General features: G+C 35.3%; 1 protein-coding gene across 6 annotated transcripts in view; it reads left to right on the plus strand.

Moving 5' to 3' along the window:
- The window catches only part of LOC111509351 (Centrosomal protein 290kDa), a 155,777-nt gene that overhangs the window by 39,705 nt on the left and 96,175 nt on the right, over window positions 1–19,897 (plus strand). For all 6 annotated transcript variants that reach the window (XM_074174649.1, XM_074174651.1, XM_074174652.1 and 3 more), the window contains exons 6-8: window positions 12,412–12,798; window positions 12,855–13,039; window positions 16,540–18,522. In XM_074174649.1, coding sequence (XP_074030750.1) covers window positions 12,412–12,798; window positions 12,855–13,039; window positions 16,540–18,522 — 2,555 coding nt within the window. The remainder of the gene's footprint in view (window positions 1–12,411; window positions 12,799–12,854; window positions 13,040–16,539; window positions 18,523–19,897) is intronic.

Consider the following 19,897-nt stretch of genomic DNA (forward strand, 5'->3'; position numbering starts at 1 on the left):
ATCAAAGAAAAATTGCCTGATAATATTTTCGTTCAGGATACCACACCACACATTAACTTTCTGAGATATTTGGTCTCTACCATTCACCATCCAATTTGAATTTTGTTTAGCCCAAAACCTCATGTTCTGGGAAGGTACAACACCATTCGTGGTGAAGGTAGCCTCATTACTGTTTAAGATATACTTTAAATAATTTCTGTCATTGAGATAATTTCCCTGCATCCATAAACAATACTCCATACTCCATCTCCTTCGTGCAAAGTATGTAAAAATTTGGGTTTGAACGCATGTATTTAATGCTTCTTTAAACACCTCCATATTTACTGCGGCTCATATTGAGATGAAGCGATAAGTTTCTCAAACTAATTCTAGGATCTTTGTCAATCAAAATGAGCTGATATCAGTTGAAATGGGAACTTCAGAAATATTAAAATATGAACAGGAACTCAAGAACAGAAAAAAACTGGAACACAGGAACAATATCCAACAAAAAAATAAAGGAACAATAAACACAATGGAAACAAAAACACGGCAGAAACAACAGGAACAACGGTGTTTCAAAGAACAACAAAACTAGAAACAACAAATGCAATTAAAACTGGTCTGGGGGTTAATACAACAAGATCTTTCAACAATATTGTCAGGTTGACAGTAAATATCAATTAGCAACTGTTTTCCATGGTGATTTCAGGGCACCGCATGATTCAATGAAACTGATGTTATTCAATCCCTTCAAATGATTTCAGACAACAATTCCGCAAGTAGGTAAAACAATCTAAATTCTACCTGTTCACCGAGTGCGATTTTTTCTTAAAAAAATAACAGTTGTTTGGGTGTTTCAATGAGTATGAAGATTAATTTTGTTTCGGATGGTAAAATGTTTCCTCAATATTTTGATAAAGGACCCCGCACATTTCTTATGAGAAATGGCTTGCCTTGAATTTTGCCGAAATTTTGATATGTTGTATGTGATATGTTGATATGATGTGCTGATTGAAAGTGTCCACAGCCAAAGCTCAGAATTGTACAGTTTTCGAGATGTGAACCTTTGGATATAGATTTTTTCCATTTTTTGAAGTTTTTGCTCATCAATCGAGAGCTCTCACTTCTGGTTGGGATAGAATTTGGATGTTCAGCAACCAGAATTAGTTTTACGAATAATCTTCTTCAGTTATAATAGATGCCGCCATCGATAATTTTTCATACACTGCTTTACACTATCTCGATAATCAGAGAATGTGGTGCTGTGACATTTTCCTCAGATAGGCTCAAAATGGATGATAGCATCTCATAGCATCGGTTTCTTTCATACCTGAGAGTACTCTCCAGATAGAATGAAGGTATTGGAAGTGAACTATTTTGCGCCGTAATATGTTTTACCTAAAAATGGGGTGTTCCATCGCGAGTGGCGGACAGTGTATATCACTTTGGCAACCCTATTCAGGTGGTAGATGCATTTTGAGCATTTCCGTCAGTCCTGAGAGTTTCATCGTTCCACCTCGAATATTACGGAAGATAGGGGGGTGTTCCCATAAGAAGTGAGACAAATTCGGATTTTTCAGGACTGAAATTTTTTCAGGAAAAAAGTGTATTCGTAGTAAGTTGGTAGTCTTGATCACGAATCTGAAGGTATTTTGAGCCTATTTTGCCTCCTAATATGTTTTACCGTAAAAATGGGGTGTTCCATCGCGAGTAGCGGACATGAGTAGTGCCATCGCTCAATATTGTCCTGGCCGAAGGCCTTTCAATGGAGCATCTTCCCTCTATATATCGAAACCACCGCCACGAGAACCCATGCTCCCCCAAATTAGCGGGGTAGAAAACTCTTTTCTTTATTTCAATAATATCATTTACAATACATTACATTATACAAAATCAAACTAAATACAATATATCATGATAATTCAACTAAAAACATTTCTTCTTTTTCTGTTCATTGCTTGAATGCCAGAACAATATCCATGGTCGCCACCATTGGGGAAACCGTCGCCAGCACTCCAAGTCCTCGGCACCAAGGTAACAGCCTGCTCTTTACCCTTCTCTTTCATCCCTCACCACACTCTCCGCCTATTCATTAACAAACCTTATCCATTCACCATTCTTTCCATTCTCTCCTCTCAGTGTTATCTCCCCATTTTCCCGCTTCTTATTTTCTCTCCATTCGCGCCACCCAATCCTGTCTCCATCCATACATCTTTCTATCACATGTTCCGCCGTTTCGGGCTCACCATAGCCGCAGAAACATGACACTTCCGGGCCCAGGTTGAACCTGGCAAGGTATTCCGGGAAATTACCATGTCCCGTGAGCAGCTGGGTGGCCTTCTGCGACAGATTCAGTGATTCACTCCCGACTGTCCTGCAGAATCTGTAGAACAGCCGCCCAGTCTCTCCCATGTCCCATTCCCTCTGCCAATCTATCCTGATTCGTTCTTTGATCCTCTTCCTCTCTTCACTCTTACTCCCTATTCTCACTACTTCCCATGTAATCTCCGTTTTCCTCATTCCCCTTGTTGCCTCCTCGTGAGCTTTTCTATTACCAAGATTGTTATTCTCATGGCCATGCTTCCAGATTAACCAGGTCCGCGCTCCTCTCATTTTCCTCTCCTCTATCATCCTCTGTATACGCGCTACCCTCTTATTCTTCGTTATTCCTGCCTTCAGACGTTCCACAGCCATGGCAGAATCGCTTACCACAGTTACACTCTCATTCATATCTCACATACCTATCACTCTTTCGATTGCAACCAATTCTGCCTCATTCACACTGCTCTGTCCGGGAATTCTTTCATTCCCCTGTACCCATTCATTTTCCTCCCGTTCGTATGCCCAGCCTATGCCCATTCGTTCTTCTTCCAATTTTGCTCCAGCATCCACATACACCCTCGTCACACTCTCGTCCTCCCTTTCCTCCAGCAACATTCCTTGCATATATGGGAGTATTCTATCCTCTCCTTCCACCCTGTCTTCTCTCTTTCTTCTCCCATTCACCCTCCACTCATGGTGTCTGGCGCTCGCTTCCACATGAAGCGTTGCCATACCTGAGATAACACAGAGCGCAGCCGATGGCGCCGTCCTATACGCTCCACATGAAGCGATTAGGAAGGGCCTCTGCGCCGCGCTCAGTTGTCTCCTGATTCGACTGTCATGACCCCCCCACACTTGTACTCCATACATGATCGCAGGTTTTGCCACTCTCTCGTATATTATTCTCACACATTCTCTCCTCAGTCCAACGTCTCTCCCGGTCCATCTTCTTAACTTACCCGCTAGCGTATTTGGTTTTTTCCTTGTTCCCTTGTGGTGGTCTATGAATAATAATCCAGTATCCACCACAATTCCCAGGTACTTCACATTCATGCTCTGCTCAATCACTCTTCCATTCATATTTATGACCGGGAGTCTCTCATCCCTCCTGGCTGGTATGTACATACATTCTGTTTTCGAGTCGTTATATTCCAGCCACATCTCGTCTTCCCATTCTTTACATTTCTTCCATACCAGCTCCCACCTCCGTTCTATGTCCTTGACAAGATTTCCCTCGATGATGACTAGTTGGTCATCCGCGTAGGCCTACGTATATACTCCGTATGTTCCGATGCCTTCTCTCACTTTCATGTCTCTGATTCGCTCGAACCATGCTTCCATCACTACCAACCATAGTGTAGGTCCCAGGCTAGACCCCTGAGGGCAGCCTCTGTCCACCGTCTCAGAGACCTGCCCACAGGTAGCCGTTCTCCTACCTATGAAACTCAAACACGTCATCCCCACATTACCCGGCATCCCCATTCGCTTCATGCAACTCTCTATCGCTGGTGCCCACGCGGTATTAAAGGCGTTTGACAGGTCCAACGCCAAAACCAAACTATGTATCCTTGCTTTCTTATTATCTTTCACTCTATTCACCATTTTTTCTACCGCCATACTGGTATCCATTCCCGCCCTGAAACCATACTGGTTCGGGGAGAACTTCAACTCTCTCTCACACCAGATTTGCACTCTACCATTTAGAAGCCTGTCTAACGTACGTCCCATTCCATTTGAAAAAAGATTTAAAAAGATCAATGAATTTGCGTAAGAAAAGTCTCGACTCTCGAAACTGTATCTCGATTATTTATAATTTTTACAGAGCCCTGGAAATAGTGCCAAAAACGGGTAGTCTGGCTTCCGCGCGCCTTTCGTCACTCTGACATAAAAACAAAAAAAAATATTCAAACATATCAAATGTAAATATTGAGGAATGAAAAAATTCATGTAATGGTGGGATACATCAATAAACAATAATCCGCAGTCAAAAAATGTTTATCTCAATTTTAACGTTAATTATAAATTTGTTAATTAATAACTTTTTCTGAATTGAAAGTTAATATAAAAATTCCTATAATTATTAAACTAAAACCCTGGCATTTTTTTCCTTCGGTGAAGTTATCCTTAATAGGCGAAAGAATAGATTACCGTTGCCAAAATAAAAAATTGTTATTTTCTATTTTTTTATTGACAATTGAAAATTATAATTTTATAAAAAATACATTACAATTTTTTTTTATTTTTTATTGTTTCAATGTCTCATGGCTGAAAACTAATTAATAATTATTTTTTATTTTTCACAGCTATTAATAAATTTATTATATACAAATACATTGTTTATAAGCAATTCGAAAAAATTTTTTTGCATTATGTTAATTGATAAAAATCATGATGTTTAGAAAAAAAATGGTTTAAAAAAAATCTTTGCTGCTAAAAAATGCGTATGGTAATTACCAATCGTTTTTTGCAACTAAATATCAAAATTAAGGAACCGTTTTTTTCAAATCATAAATTCTATCGTTCTTTAAGGTTTTGAAATAACTTTTTTTATTCTCTTTTCAATTGTTCATTAAAAAAAATTGTTATAAACAATTTTTTTTATTTTTTTTTCAATACTTTGTTCTATAATAAAAGTAACTTAGTGTTTTTTTTTATTCTATATTTTATAAAACACGGAAACAACTCACAAAGCAGTGTGGATCTACGTTTGCAACTATATTAGAGGCATCTATTAAGCAAATAATCCAACAAGTATCAGAAACTCAATTCTCATGAAAGGAAAATCAAAATATATAATTCAAAAAAACAGTTGAAAGGTACTAAAATCATACTGAAAGAAGATCTGATACCTTTCCGACACAAGGCACTGCAGGCGGCTTCGAAAAAATACGGAGCTAAGAGTGTATGGACAGTAGATGAAAAAATGCGAATCTATACTGATAATGGAATCCTCAAACCGAATTTAGATAAACTTTAGAAATTACTTGCCGAGATAGCAGGAAACACTGCCTTCCTGATGTGAACTTTGATAGTCGAATCTCATCTTTAATGATTTTTTTCCTGACAGAAATGATTCACTTGCTTTTTCATGGAATCCAGTTTGATATGCTAATGGAAACATGTTTGTTTTAATTTTCATTCACAAATTCAATGTTTTCTTTTTGTGTTTGTTTTTTGAAATTGTAGAAACGATAATTATATTTGAGGAATTTTTATTATAAATTAATTGCTCTATTCTCTGATGATTGATTCGAATATTTCGTTTTTGTTGTATTGGAACTTGACTACTTTTTTTTGCAAAATATTTTAAAGAAGGATTATCTGCGGGGGTTACTAGATTGATGTATTTGAAAATCGCCACTTTCAATTCTAGATCATTGTTTATATGATTTGATTATTTGAAAGAAACTATTACTGAAAAAAACATAGACATTTTATTAGTAAGGGAATCATGGTTAACGCCAAACACTTCGTTGAATTTAGTCCAGATAGATGGTTACGACATGATAAAGGAGGATCGCCAGGGTAGAGGTGTGGGTTTGGTTTTTTATTATAAATCAAATATGATTTTGAAAAAGATAATGATAATTTTAGTAGTTTGATTGAACAGCTCTGGGTGAACTTCAAAATCAAAAATAATATAATTGGAATGGGAGGAGTATATAGACCTCCTTACACACGAGTCTCGGACAGTATAACTTCTATTGAAAACTCACTTACCTTAGTATTGATATCCATCGAAATGATAAAATTATGCATTCCTTCCCTCACTCCCGTGTTAACTTACATTATTAATAAGTGCCTAGAACAAGGATGTTATCCAGATAGTTGAAAAAAAATCTGTGATACTTCCTCCCAACAAAATATCCAAGCCAAAATCCTACAATGATTCGAGACCCATGAACATACTGCCGGATACATGAAAAATCCTGTAGAAAGCAGCATATGAACGAATATATTAGTGGAAGAAGGAAAAAAAATATCTTACCTGAAAATCAGTCATGCTTCAGACGAAACCATAGCACCACTTGCGCCTTACAAAAAATGACGGATGATATCTTTCGGGCTTCTGACAACGATGAATTAACTCTCTTTGTATCAATTGATTATAGTAAAGCATTCGACACCATGAATCATGAGCTTCTATGTGCCAAACTTCACTATATTGCTTTTGATGAGATCTCACAGAATTTTACCAAATCATTTCTCAGTAACGCAGTGTGTTAAACTAAACGGTTTAACGTCAGATTATATTCAAATCTCTCATGGAGCACCTCAAGGATCGATTTTATCCCAGTTACTCTTTATTATATATACTTTTGACTTTGGCAAAGCACTTGAAATATTTGAAATGCAGTCCTACGCAGACGATACAAATTTATATTTTTCAGGCAAATTAGAAAATTTTTTGGCACAGGAGCATTCTTTGAACAATGATATGGAAAACGTCGTGAATATTTCTAGAAATCATTGTTTGAATATAAATCCTAAAAAATCATCTTGTATTGTATTCGGAAATTCTAAAGACAGACAGAGGGCCATATATAGTATCAAAATTATGATCGACAATCACGAGATTGAATTTAGCGATGAAATTAAATGTATGGGACTTAATATTGACTACAAATTACGCTTTCAATCACATGTCAACTCACTAATACGTAAAGCTTATGGATTGTTAAAAAACTTCATTCGAACAGACATTTTCTCAGTCGAAACATGAAAATAATTTTTGCATTAGATTAATTTTATCCATATTCAACTACTACGATATCGTCTATGGCCCTTGTGTCGATCAAATCACACACAGAGAGTTCAGAATGCATGTACAAGATTGATTTTGGGTTTGAAATTCAGAGATCATGTGTCTTCTTTCATAAATCAGATTGGGTGGCTGAAAATGATTAACAGAAGAGAACTGCATATGGCTAACTTCGTCCATAACCTCAGAATAAAACAGCAACCTCCATATATTCTGAAGTTGATATACAGACGCGATACACTGATAGAAGTCTCAGAAATCGGAATGAATATTCTATCTCACGGCATAACTCCAAACAGTTCGAGCGATCCTTCTCTTATCAGGCGGTTAGTAGCTACAATAATATCGAAGAAAGTATATCTTTCAAATATAGATTCAAAAAATTCTGCTTGAATAAATAAATATCTTGAAATCATTTAACCAAAAAAAATTCTTTGAAATATTTCACGTTTTAGTTCATTTTTCAACAGTTTATTTTAAACATAATAGAATTAATTTTATTTGTATGTATTTAAGTATGCTTGGTTGAGTGGAAGAATAGCGCCAAGTGAAATAAAGGCCATTTATTATTATTATTATTAAAATAGCTCCAAATATCATAACCTGCTGACTGATTTTCAGATCTGATATTCATTTGATGAAACATTTCTTTCAAATCTGTTGTAAATCAATCATTAATCAAATTATTAATCAAATTATTAATATCAAAGAATTATACAAATCAGGACCTTTCTTGAAAAAATCATTGACTTTCACCATCAATCTTTGCTGCAGCATCAAAGACAAATCGAATGTTACCAGGTTTCTTTTTATTCGTCATACAAAAGTGTGGCAAATACTATATATCAATTTTGATTTGTGTTGTCGGAATAGTGGTGGAAATGAAATTGCAATCTTTTGACTGATGTCGCGATAATTTCTGTTCGTCTGAAAAATACATGAAATACTCATCACACAATACATTCTTCGTCCATGAGATGAACTTTTTTATGAAACTAATATTAATAGATCTCCTATCCAGCAATAGTGGCTATTATCAGATTCATTGGTGAAATGCAATAAATTCACATGGCACCAAACCGTTGGTAGGTGGCCTTGTAAATTTGGTGGGCCAACAATTTCATATTTCATATGTTGTTTCCGAAAGTTGTTTCTAACCCATAAACGTCGACTGAACAATCATTTCGAAATATAAAGTAGTTCAATTAGAAAATCTATACCTTCAACATTAAGTACATCTCTGAAGGATGGATATGATCCTACTTCAGAACTTTTCGTGAAGTGCCGAAGCGAAGCAGAACTGGTCTTTATTTTTCATCCTAACAACAATCTCTTCAAAGCGATGAATTCCAGAAATTTGATGTTGAAAGATCACTGAGAGGGCTATTTTCGTTAATGTTTACTTCGATGAACACAACTTTTTCCAGAGACCAACCTGTAAAAAAATGATTGTTTAAGGATTGAAAACTTTCATATAGAAGCTATACCTGAATCACCTTCCTGAAATTCTACAGCTTTTACTGAGAACGTGTCGACAAATGTCCCATATATCTCCTCAAAGTCGTTAGATTGATCAACAATTTAATTTTGGCTGTTGAAATATTTTACCTGTAATATTTTCTGCGTTTGAAGTGTGTACCTCTCAAACAACTCTATGTTCACTTTCAAGGCGTTAAAAACTTCCACCATTCGATCGATTGAAGTCCCAACTTTCTTTCCATTTCACTGGAACATGATTGATAATCTGATAATCTGGATGTGGATATTCAAATGTATTATTGATGATTTTCACACCATCTTTGAATTCTTTACAGGAATTTGTTCTGTGCTCCAATGTTTTTGGGGTACCTGCATTATCATCCGGCCTGCAGAACTGCATTAAATGACAACGCATGTTATCTTTACTGCTAAAACTTTTACCGCACCTATCACGGTGAAGAATATTTGTGGGAATATTCAGTACACGTGATTTCAAACCAACTCCTGTTAATGGGTGGCCTCTCTTTTATACGTTTTTTCAAAAGGTGGAGAGAAAAAGAGATTGCATGTGCGTTATCAAACTCACCTCTGCAAAGGCTCAAAATCAAACAAAAAACGCACTTCAAAAGCTTCTTCGTCTATACAGTTGAAGGTCGTTCAAAGTCGAATCTTCAAATTTTGGAAATAGATGCATACCATGACTCAACTCCATTCGAGGTAGAAGTCACCTTGCCGAAAATATGACTCTAAAAGTCACCTCTGTCAAAAATATGGGACGTGAATCAATTATGGTCGGTCAAGGTTCAAGGTCACAAATACTACATCAAACTCACCTCGTTTGCTTTGTGTGATATAGGTCAAGGTAAAACTCAAGATATCACCACAAGGTCACCTTGTCTGCGTCGTGATACAGGTCAAAATCGATCAAGGTCAAACTCAAAACACATCCTCAAAGTCACCTTGACTTTATTGTGTGACGTAGGTTAAGCTCATTTCTAAGTTATGAATGGTGGGTGGATCCAAAATCTGCTCAAACCAACTACTGCTAAATATTACCTCACCTTTTAACACGCGATTTTCAGTACATGTTAGACGATAGACAGTGAAAATCGAACATCATACAGTTGAAATTGTCAACTCCACCTAGCGGTTCATTGAAAGAATAGAACGAACTCACGTTAATCAATTGGCTATCAACCAATATATTTGATTTGTTACTAATTTATCGTTACATCTTGTAGTCGGGTAATTTTCGCTAGTACGTAGTTGACAATAAAACAAAGTTAGGATTATAAAGGATAAAAAATCAACAAGTAAATCCAAATAACTATCTGATTCGCATCCGCTTGGATGTATATTACAAGGCGCTCACATCTATAGTCAACCTTCAAGTTTGTCTGGCTAGGTACTGAGAAAACATCTCATAGTAACCCAAAAGTTTGTTTTTATATCAAGACGTGAGTATAGTTGTAATTAATCAAAGGGTCCGTACCGGAAAGTAATAAAACATCAACATATATCGTTAAGGTTTTATTAACATATAACATATAACGTTAATGTTTTATTACTTTATGCCAGATATAAAATATCCTCAAAAATATCCCAATATATGGTTGTTTGATGATTTGCTTGAAGACAGTATTCCAAATATTTTTTTCTTTGAAAAAATATGTTGGCAACATACCCAATAAGTTAAATCTCTCAAGGAAGGTAAGATATAATGTCACAAATCTTCCAAATTTTCAATAGCTAAAATGAAAATCTTCGTTATATATTTGAAGAAAAGTGGATAGGAGTGTACCTTTCTAAGACACCAAAGTCATAGGAACAATAACACCTTACAGTTAGATTGGTATAACAAACCATATAGTTGCGTAAGATTCATGAACTATTATTCATCTCATTCACAATAAACAAAAATGATCTTATTGAGTTTAAAGCCAGGATTTGTTAAATTTGCCATCCATCTTTGAGAAATGAAGGTTTAAAAAATATTTATGATCTACTCATTGATAATTTATTGATTACTCAAAAATGTCCTGAAATAATTTAGTAGTTAATGAATGTAGAAATACAATCAAATTAATGCATGTTATATGAAGAAATTAATTCATCAGACAATTAACACATAATCTCACTACTATATTAAAACAAGATACTAATATAGTAGTTGTTGGAAAAATTCAAAAAACAGGTGATAACTCTTATACCACTTGTAGACATTGGTTTTTGAGAAAAAACATTTTGTCTTTCACTTCTCCATCTTCATAAAAAAAGTTGTGAGAAACTTTCAAAGAACGGAAGAGAACATTTAAGGAAGATTAAACTTCTTCTTGAAGATGATCACTTGGTGATCGAAACACGTGCCGAGATGTTAAAAATAACGGTTTGGTGTTGGGATAAAACTCCAGTAATAGCTATTCCTCATTATTTACGTTTATTAAATGGATAAATATCATTTCCGCACCCATAAACATAAAAAGCAACATAAAGTGCAAACTGATGATTATTTCATTACATCACCTTGAAGTCTGGAGTTCCTCAGAGATCCATACTTGGACTTTTATTGTTTGAAATGTATACTTTAAATAATGTATACTTGTCTCGAAAATTGCTCAGCTGACCTATATGCACAATTGTTTCATAGTTTTACACCAGTTTCAGTGACTAATGCATAATCTCTCATCGATAGTAACTCAAAAACATTTGTGCAGGCTGCAACTATATTGTTAGTGGTTAGTAATTCAAACACATCGAGAAATGACAGTAGAATTGTTAATAACATGATCATTGAGACTAACAACGAAACACTTGTGACAGTGAAGGTGGCAAAAAGGTGTATTTTTAAATTCCAAGCTGAAGTTTGAAAAGTGAATTAAAGAAATGATATAAAGAGTGTATTTATCTTGGAAAGTATTCGTTACATATGGAAACATACATTTTTATATTATCGGCAAAAACAGCTCTGTATGAAGCTTTAGTTCTATCCTTATTCAAATATGAATTCTGTACAAGTACAGAATTCATGCCTTCCGCTTATATAAGGAATGAGAAAGATAGAGAGTAAATCACATAAACTGCGTGTGTTGCATGGTTGAAAGTACTACTTATCTGTCACAAAAGGTGAATTCTCGTACATATCCACAACCTGAATATCAGATTCAAATGACTCTTTCGCTTACAAGTAGTCGATACGTTTCAATTTTTTTTAACCTCCCTTTTATTTGTAATTACAATTTTGACAAATATGAATTGAAGAAATGTGGAATGTGGTTTATGGTTGAATGAAAAAGGTCGATTAGAAATTCGCCTCTGATAAAACTGAACTACGCTGTTTATTTTTAATAGGATCTCAGAGCCTGTTGTATCAATTAAATTCGAAAGGCCAGATTTCTCTTCTGTATTTCCATCACTGATTGTCAAAACCAACTAACGAGTCCTGAATTTACTATCTAAACTCTGAACAGACGAACTTGTTGTTTTGAATAGATTGTACCTACTGGACGATTAGAAATGAAAATGAAAAGTCCATTTCTTTTGAAGAAATAATAATAATATGATTTGACAAATGATATGAGTCTTTGAGAATAAAATTAGATTAAAATGTAAATAATTCAGCAGAAAATTTGTGCGATTCAAATATCGCCTGAAAAACATTTCGCATGCCAAAAATATTTTCCGAAACAAATAATTGCGGAAAACAACTTTTCGACATACTATTAGAAGAAAAAATTCTTTCAAGCCTCTCAACTTCAGTTTCAAGTGGAATTTCATTGGAAAAATGGTTCAATGAGGTTCAATAAGAGTGACAATTATTAGGTATATTTGTTTTTCTCAAGATGGTGAAACTGCTTTTTTGATTTCAGAACGTTAATGAACAGAAGAATGAAGAAATTGAACATCTGAAAACGCTCCTTAAGGAGCCAAGTGTAAATTCCTCTATTTCCAGTTTACCAAAAGATGACGCGGAGCAATCTCATCTCTCCGCTTTGCAGAGAGCATTGTCAGACAGAGATAATCAGTTGCTGGAAGTGCGAACACAGCTCCAAGATGCTACAAAAGAAATGAAGGAAAGCACGGAATTACTGAAGAAAATGAAGATGGAAAAGGAAAACGATTCCAGAAAAAAAAGTGAAATGGAAGAAACCATCACGGAAATGAAGACGCTTTTGAATACTGCTCACGAGAGGTCTCAGAAATTACAAAATGAGCTGGCTTTTTCAGAAGAAAATGTCAAAAGTAAAGAAAATGAGGTACTATTTGAAGAATACATTTTTATGAAACATGTGACCCTTGTGATTCATTTCAGTTGCAAAAGATATATAGTAAAATGAGAGAAAATGGACAAGTTGATCTTGTGGCGAATCTTGAAGAAATTCAAGAATTAAAGTTTCACAATAGAACTAAACAAAAACAAATCATGAGTTTGGTCAAAACTGCTAATAAATTGCAAGAAAGATGTGACAAATTTGAGAAGGAAAACTTTGCAATGAGGTATGACTCAGAATTTTTTCAGGCGTCCAAATCAATTTTGAATAAAAAAACAAGTTTTTCAAGAAGTGAGAAACATAAAACGACATAAACATTGAAGTCTATCTGTAGTAGAAAAAATATCAAAGATACTGTGCTTCCAATTTATCTGTGAAAGTGAAAAGGTAATTTTTCATATTTTTGTAAGGTAAAGTAGAAAGATTCGAAACTATAAGAGAGAGAAACAAATTCAGGCTGATAGGCCATGGTCGAATGGGGCTTGCAGTATCAAACGTTTCGTCTGCTACTTCGGCAGAAATCATCAGTATATGCGTTTTCTGAGAGGACGAAGATTATATCAACAACGATTGACTGGCAAGCTCCTTTTTCACTTTCATTTATTATTTTTGAGGGTTATGGGAATGATAGTGGCGATGAAGATGGTGATTGAGGTGCCGGTGGGGATGGTGGTGGCATGTTCGAATACTTACTCCTGTTTGGTATGAACTTTTGCTAAGTTGTTCTGATTGGTCTGCAATTGAGCCAGGTTGTCCTGATAGATCCACGTTGCTGATGGGTATGCTGTTAGTAGGAAGTCTATCGGAGTTGTATTCTAGTATTTTTTTAGCCTATTTGGCCTGCATATCTTTTTATTTCCTGTTCTCCTTCCGATAAAGTTGTGCGTGAAAATGCTAAGACAGACGATTCTTCATATTTTATTATGTGGTCTGTTTCTGCTAGGATATGTTCTGTAGTGGCAAATCATTTCAGTTGCAAATAGTGGCAGTTATGCTTGTGTTGTTATATTCTAGTGTTGATAGTGTCTTTGATAGTTCAGATATGGAATGCGCCTTAGGAACCGAAAATCCTGTAAACCGATCTAATAGTGTTACGTAGTTGATTAGTTGACTTGTAGGAGGTCTTATTGATGTAAAGTTTTCCAATACCAAACCTACTGTAGCCACAAAGAGGACTCAACTAATTTCTTCAAGGAAGAATGATATTTCGGTTAGTTCAGATGTCACTTTTCTCTTCACTAGGGTACCAGCCAAGTAGACAAAAAGATCAAACAAATTTTCTCAGGAGTTCTTTTCGGACACTATACATTTTCAATAAAATAACTATTTCTATAAAGAAATGAATGGAACCGCCATGGGAGGCCCCCTTAGCCCTATGGTTGCAAATTTCTACTTGGATTTTTCGGGAAAAAAGATGTCAGCACCGCTCAATTGAAACCTATTGATTTTGCTGCGTTGATAACACTTTTGTAAGTTGAAGCAATGAGGAACAAGCATTAGAACAGCTTCTACCTCACATCAACTCTAATGATCTTCGCATCCAGTTTACCATGAAAAAAAAACGAACGAGAGAAATAATTTTTGAATGTACTTGTCGAAAAAAACTGACGGAAAACTAGGTCACTCATTCTTTCGCAATTCTACTCATACTGATGGTAGAGATCAAGCCACTATTCAGGGCTAAAACGTGCTATGATGAAAAATCCTTGTTGATTTTGAAGATTTGTGAGCCACATCTGTTTGAAGAGAAACTTTCATTGGTCATCTAGGTCAAACTCTACAGGTCAATTGATTTATAACGTCTACATCCTAGATGGAATACATAGTCTACTTGCCAATTCGAAAAACTGTTTGAACATCACAAAATCAAGACCATTCATAAGCCAACTGATTAACTACGCGAAACTATGGAATCGAACAAAGACAAAAGAGAGCACCTGACATCCACCGGTGTTTAGATGATTGCCTGATTCTGCGGCTCAGTTTACATAGAAACTACCAAGGGCAGCATCAACAGCAGGATACAAGATCACAAGCGTAGTTACCACCCTTCACAACCGGAAAATTCGCAATTACAGATTATGTCCCAGCAGAATTCCATGTGATGAAATACGGGAAAACTGCTCTCCTGTCTGATTCATTGCATAGCCACGTATAACTTCATAGGAAGGACTCTTCCAACTTTTTCGACAGAAAAGAAGGATGTAAATGGGTCAAAACAACGTGGTACCTACCCAGTACTCAAGAAGACCAAATGAAGACTAGAATTCAATTCCGATCGACATTCCACATTTCGACATTCCAAATATCTTCGAAACATTTTTAGTACAAGAGGTACACCTAGGGTTACCACTTCTTAGCTGTCTGAATCCGGGAGAAAAAAAAAACATTGATTATCATAACTTTTTATTTCATTTTGAACTCATATTTTACATTTTAATGAACAGATTTTAAAATAACTGGTTTAGAATAGACAAATTTAAAAAACTCTTTGCAGTCCATTTTTGAATTGAAAAACGTTTGTTTGAATTTCCGCCTTGACATGTTCTTCATTCAAACGATTTCTTTCCCTTGTCCATATATCGAATACTATGCTGAAACACGCTCGCATGCAGCGTTAGATACAGGTACAGATAAAACAAATTGAACATTTTTTTCTAACATAACACCAACTCCATTTTCGATGGTTGAGAAAAATTTTGCCTACCTCAAATCCACTCTTCCATTTGATTTAACAATGTTGTCTTGAACTTCCCATAGAATGCAGAAATCTTCATAAAGTTCATTTCCATCAAAACAGATCTTCAAATCCACGGCCAAATCTCTCAAATCATTCCACGTTATCGGTTAGCCATTTCGACACCGCGTGTCGTTACTTTTGCACAGCTTGTTATTCCGGGAGAATTTTGTATATTTTAAATTCCTTCCGGGAGCCGGAAGATTTTAATTTTCAGAGCTTAAATCCGGAAGGCTCCCGAAATTCCGGGAGAGGTGGGAACCCTATGTACACCTTATTGTGAAAGTTGAAAAATACCACTTTCCACTAAGATAAACTAGGCTAGGTTGAACCACAAATGTATTGCTGATTTAACTGTTCTCAAAAGACAAGCCTGAGTAGGTGGTAGTGAGGACATGTTCCCTTGAGAAGACTCCATCTATGGGAAAGGCAGAAAACTCAGTTGCAGTGGAAGACAGAGGACGATTCTTGGTTTTTACAACTGACCACTTTGTGGTGCCTCGTTTATCTTAGATATTGGAGGATTAAATTCTTCGTCGATTTCATAGATGACGTCTTCGTAAGGAGGGTGTTGTCTGTCGCCCTTACTTATAGAGGGTTCTATTTAAAATTCTTGACTGGATTCCATTATCAGTAAAATCAAAATAAGTTTTTCATCTGTTTGGTTCTCATTAGTAATAACGGCTCCAAAGAACTATAGTTCATTCCGAATTTCCTACTCCAAAAACAACTGAATGCTGCCATCTATAATGACTTCGTTCTCCGTTATGGAAAGGGTTATGAAATGATTCACGTGTGCAGTTACGATTCAAACGGCGATTTTTGTCAGTAATATTCACTTCAATTCCGTTTTTATTTGTCTTTTCTTCACAATTAAAGAGACGTTCCCTGGAAATAGTTCAGATTCCTAATTCTTTTAGTATTTTACATTTCATTTGTTTTATTTTATACAAACATATCTTCCAGTTAAAAAGTATTTCATTTTTCAGAGAACAGATTGGATTATCACAAGAAGATGTCGTGAATCTGAATGGATATACATCGAAAATGAAAATAATGAAAAAGGAATTGGATACCGTTAGAGATCATTTGTTGAAAAAAGAAGAACAATGGCTTCATCTCAAAATAGTTACTCACAAACTCAACCAAACCATATCTTCACTAGCCAATCAACTATTGGATCTAGGACAAAAACCGAAGTACGACAATTTGAAGGAGTTTGTTTCGAGAGAAGAAAATTTGAGGAAAGACAATAAAGTTTTGTGTGAAGAAAATGAAGCTCTGAGGAAAGGAATGCATGAGATTTTGAACAGTATCAATACAAAGAAAACGACATCATTGAATGAAATTAAGTCAGAAACTTTCGAAAAATTGATAAGAGCTTTAGACGTCAAACACATTTCAGGGTGGTATCACCCTGCGATGAGATTGCAAGCCGAACTTCACCATTTAGAAGGCATTAATTCTGAGTTGCGAGATCAACTTAGGCTTGCCAAAGCAGAGGCTTTGAAGTTCAGAGAAATATCTTTTAAGGACAAGAAAGAAGAGAAAAATGGATCCGAAAAAGATGGAAGAATTACAGAAAAACAGATTTTGAAGGCAAATACGGAAGTATTAGAAATTGTGTATCAAGATGAATTAACAACTGAAAATGCAGAACCGATACTGAATAACATTCTGAAAAAGGCTACAGTTTGTAGAGAATCTGGTGAAATTGATGGTGATACAAGGAAACTTCTGATCACGTTGTTTGGGAATGTATTAGTTGTAAATCACTCGGTGAAACAGAAACTTCAGTCGACTGAAGAATCACTTCAAAAACTTGAGAATGAACATGAATTGTTATTAGAGAAACTGAATATTCTCGATAGCGAAACTGAAGAAGAAAAGATAATTAAATTTGAGGAGGTTGTGAAAAGTAATGTTTTCATGAAAAGGCAGATTATTTATTTAGAAAATGAAATGAAAAAACTTTTGAATAAACTAGATGAAAAACAAGAAGATTCTAATAATGCTCTCATATTGTATACAAAATCTATCGGGGAAATGGAAAGGAAAAACAAATCTTTAGAAATGAGTTTAACGATTATGAAAAATATGAATGATATTTCTGTTGACTTCGAAACTCATTCAGAAGTATTGAAGAATTTAGATGATATGACTATTAAATACAGAGAACTTGCTGCATTCATCAAGAAGAAAGAAGAAGAAAACTCACTGGAGATGAATATACTGCTTGAGGTACAGAAGAACTTAGAATCGGACAAAATTGAACTGAAGAATGAACTCATTTCGACCTTATCGAAGTTAACATTTCACAACGTTCAGACTAGGGACCATAAACTGGAAAGTATTTCTCAAAAGTTAGCTGAAAGTGAGGTTAACGAAATAACGGAAAGACAGCGCGCTAATCACATCAATAACTTGTACGATTTAGTGAAGGAACAGCTTAATAAATCCGAGGAGAGGTTTCATGAGTTCACAAAGTACAATGAAGATTTATTAAAAAAGAATATGGTACTGCAAGGACAACTGAGAGAAGCAGAAAGTAAAATTTGCAATTTTGTTGACAACAACTTGTATAACCAGTTGAAGAGAACTAATAATGATTTATTGTCAGAAAAAGAAAAACTGGAAAACTTGGTGTCTAACTTAAAACAGGACTTGAAGCTAATCAAAACGAAGCAGTTTAATGAAACGACTTGGAATGATTCCAAAGAACAAGAATTATTGAACCTTAAACATCAAATCGTCGATTTGATATCTTCATCCGATGAAAAGGTGACCATAGCCCAGCTGAATGAAGATATTATGCAATACAGACACTCCCATAACTATTATGAATCCAAGTATGAAGAAATGAGGCAAGCATTGGAGGAATTGAAGCTAAAATATGACGAAGAAATGAAGAATCATGAGAAAGAAAAAACACTCGCTGAAGAAAAAATTGTCATTTTGAATCAATCAATGAAGTAAGACATTTATTTTCATCCATCAATATTGCCATCGACAACTAAATTTCTTGAGCTAGCTTAGAACCTATCACAGAGTATGATTTTTTTTTCATCTATAGTATCTATCATTCATAGTGTAATTCAGAATCAAGTCTGTGTTATGTGTCAGTTTTTTGCGTTATAGTTATTTTGATGATGGCTTGCCTATTTTAAATTCTTTAGCAGTACATATTTCTGTTTGGGAATGGTATCTTCAAAAAAACATCTGAATTGTTATTTTAAGTTATGTCACTAGTGAGTATTATTTGAAAGATGTAGCATTATTTATGCATTTCACTATTACTATAAGATTGTTCCTATTAACATAATAAATACGCTCGGTTTTGATTGAAGTTATGCCATGACCTTCTTGCTAGGTCTAAAAAACTGGCGTTGTAAATATAACGAAACTAAACAATACAAAAAAAAACGTTTTTGTTGCTAAGTAGTTGCTAGAAAGTTAATTTTGTTGCTCAAACCGATCGCGAAAAATCGACAACAGTCCTAGCTTTTTGTTAAGATGGCGTGGAACTGACTAAAATTTGAATGCCTAGATCAAACAAATGAAGGTGGATTTGTTGCTTATTTGTTGCTTTGAAATGGTACAAGAATAAAAGAAAAATAAATTTCATTTTTTAGCAAAGATTGATGAGAGAGCGTCCACGCCAGCTTAACTCTCAACTTTTTTGTCTTCAAATTCGAACTGTAAACCTACGAACAGTCCATGCTAGCTCTACTCTCGATTTTTTCACAAAAAACTTTCCATAATAATTTGTTGCTTCTCATAACATGCATTGACTGAGTGCAGAGAGTCAGCAGCAAAATAGAAAGCAGAAGTCAGAAAAGTTAAGAGATCGGTATACTTACGAACGAGCCACGGCAGCTCAATTCTTGATCTTTCAATATAAAAATGGAAAAAAATTTGTTGCTCCTTATAAAACTCACTGACCGTTCGCAGAGAGTCACCAACAGAATTGAAACCGGAGGTTGGAAGAGATTGCAGACTGGTAAACTCACAAACCGACCACGCGAGCTTAACTCTCGATTTTTGAGTAAAAAACATTCCATTATAATTTGTTGCTCCTCATGAAACGCACTGACTGAGTGCAGAGGGTCGGCAACAAAATTAAAACCAAAAGTCGAAAGAGTTCAGAGATCGGTATTCCTAGAAACCGGTCACGCTAATTCAACTCTCGATTTTTTGGTGTTGAAACTTGAAATAATATTTTTTGCTCCGCATAAAACGCACTGATTGAGTGTAGAGAATCTTCAACAAAAATTGAAACCGGAAGTCGAACGAGTTTGAGACTGGTGAACCAACAAAGACCAAAATTGAGAGTTAAACAAGCCTGGC

This window comes from Leptinotarsa decemlineata, unplaced genomic scaffold, assembly GCF_025532065.1.
Source record: "Leptinotarsa decemlineata unplaced genomic scaffold, Ldec_3_MD MMD2_tig00000690_RagTag_RagTag, whole genome shotgun sequence".
NCBI lineage: Eukaryota > Metazoa > Arthropoda > Insecta > Coleoptera > Chrysomelidae > Leptinotarsa > Leptinotarsa decemlineata.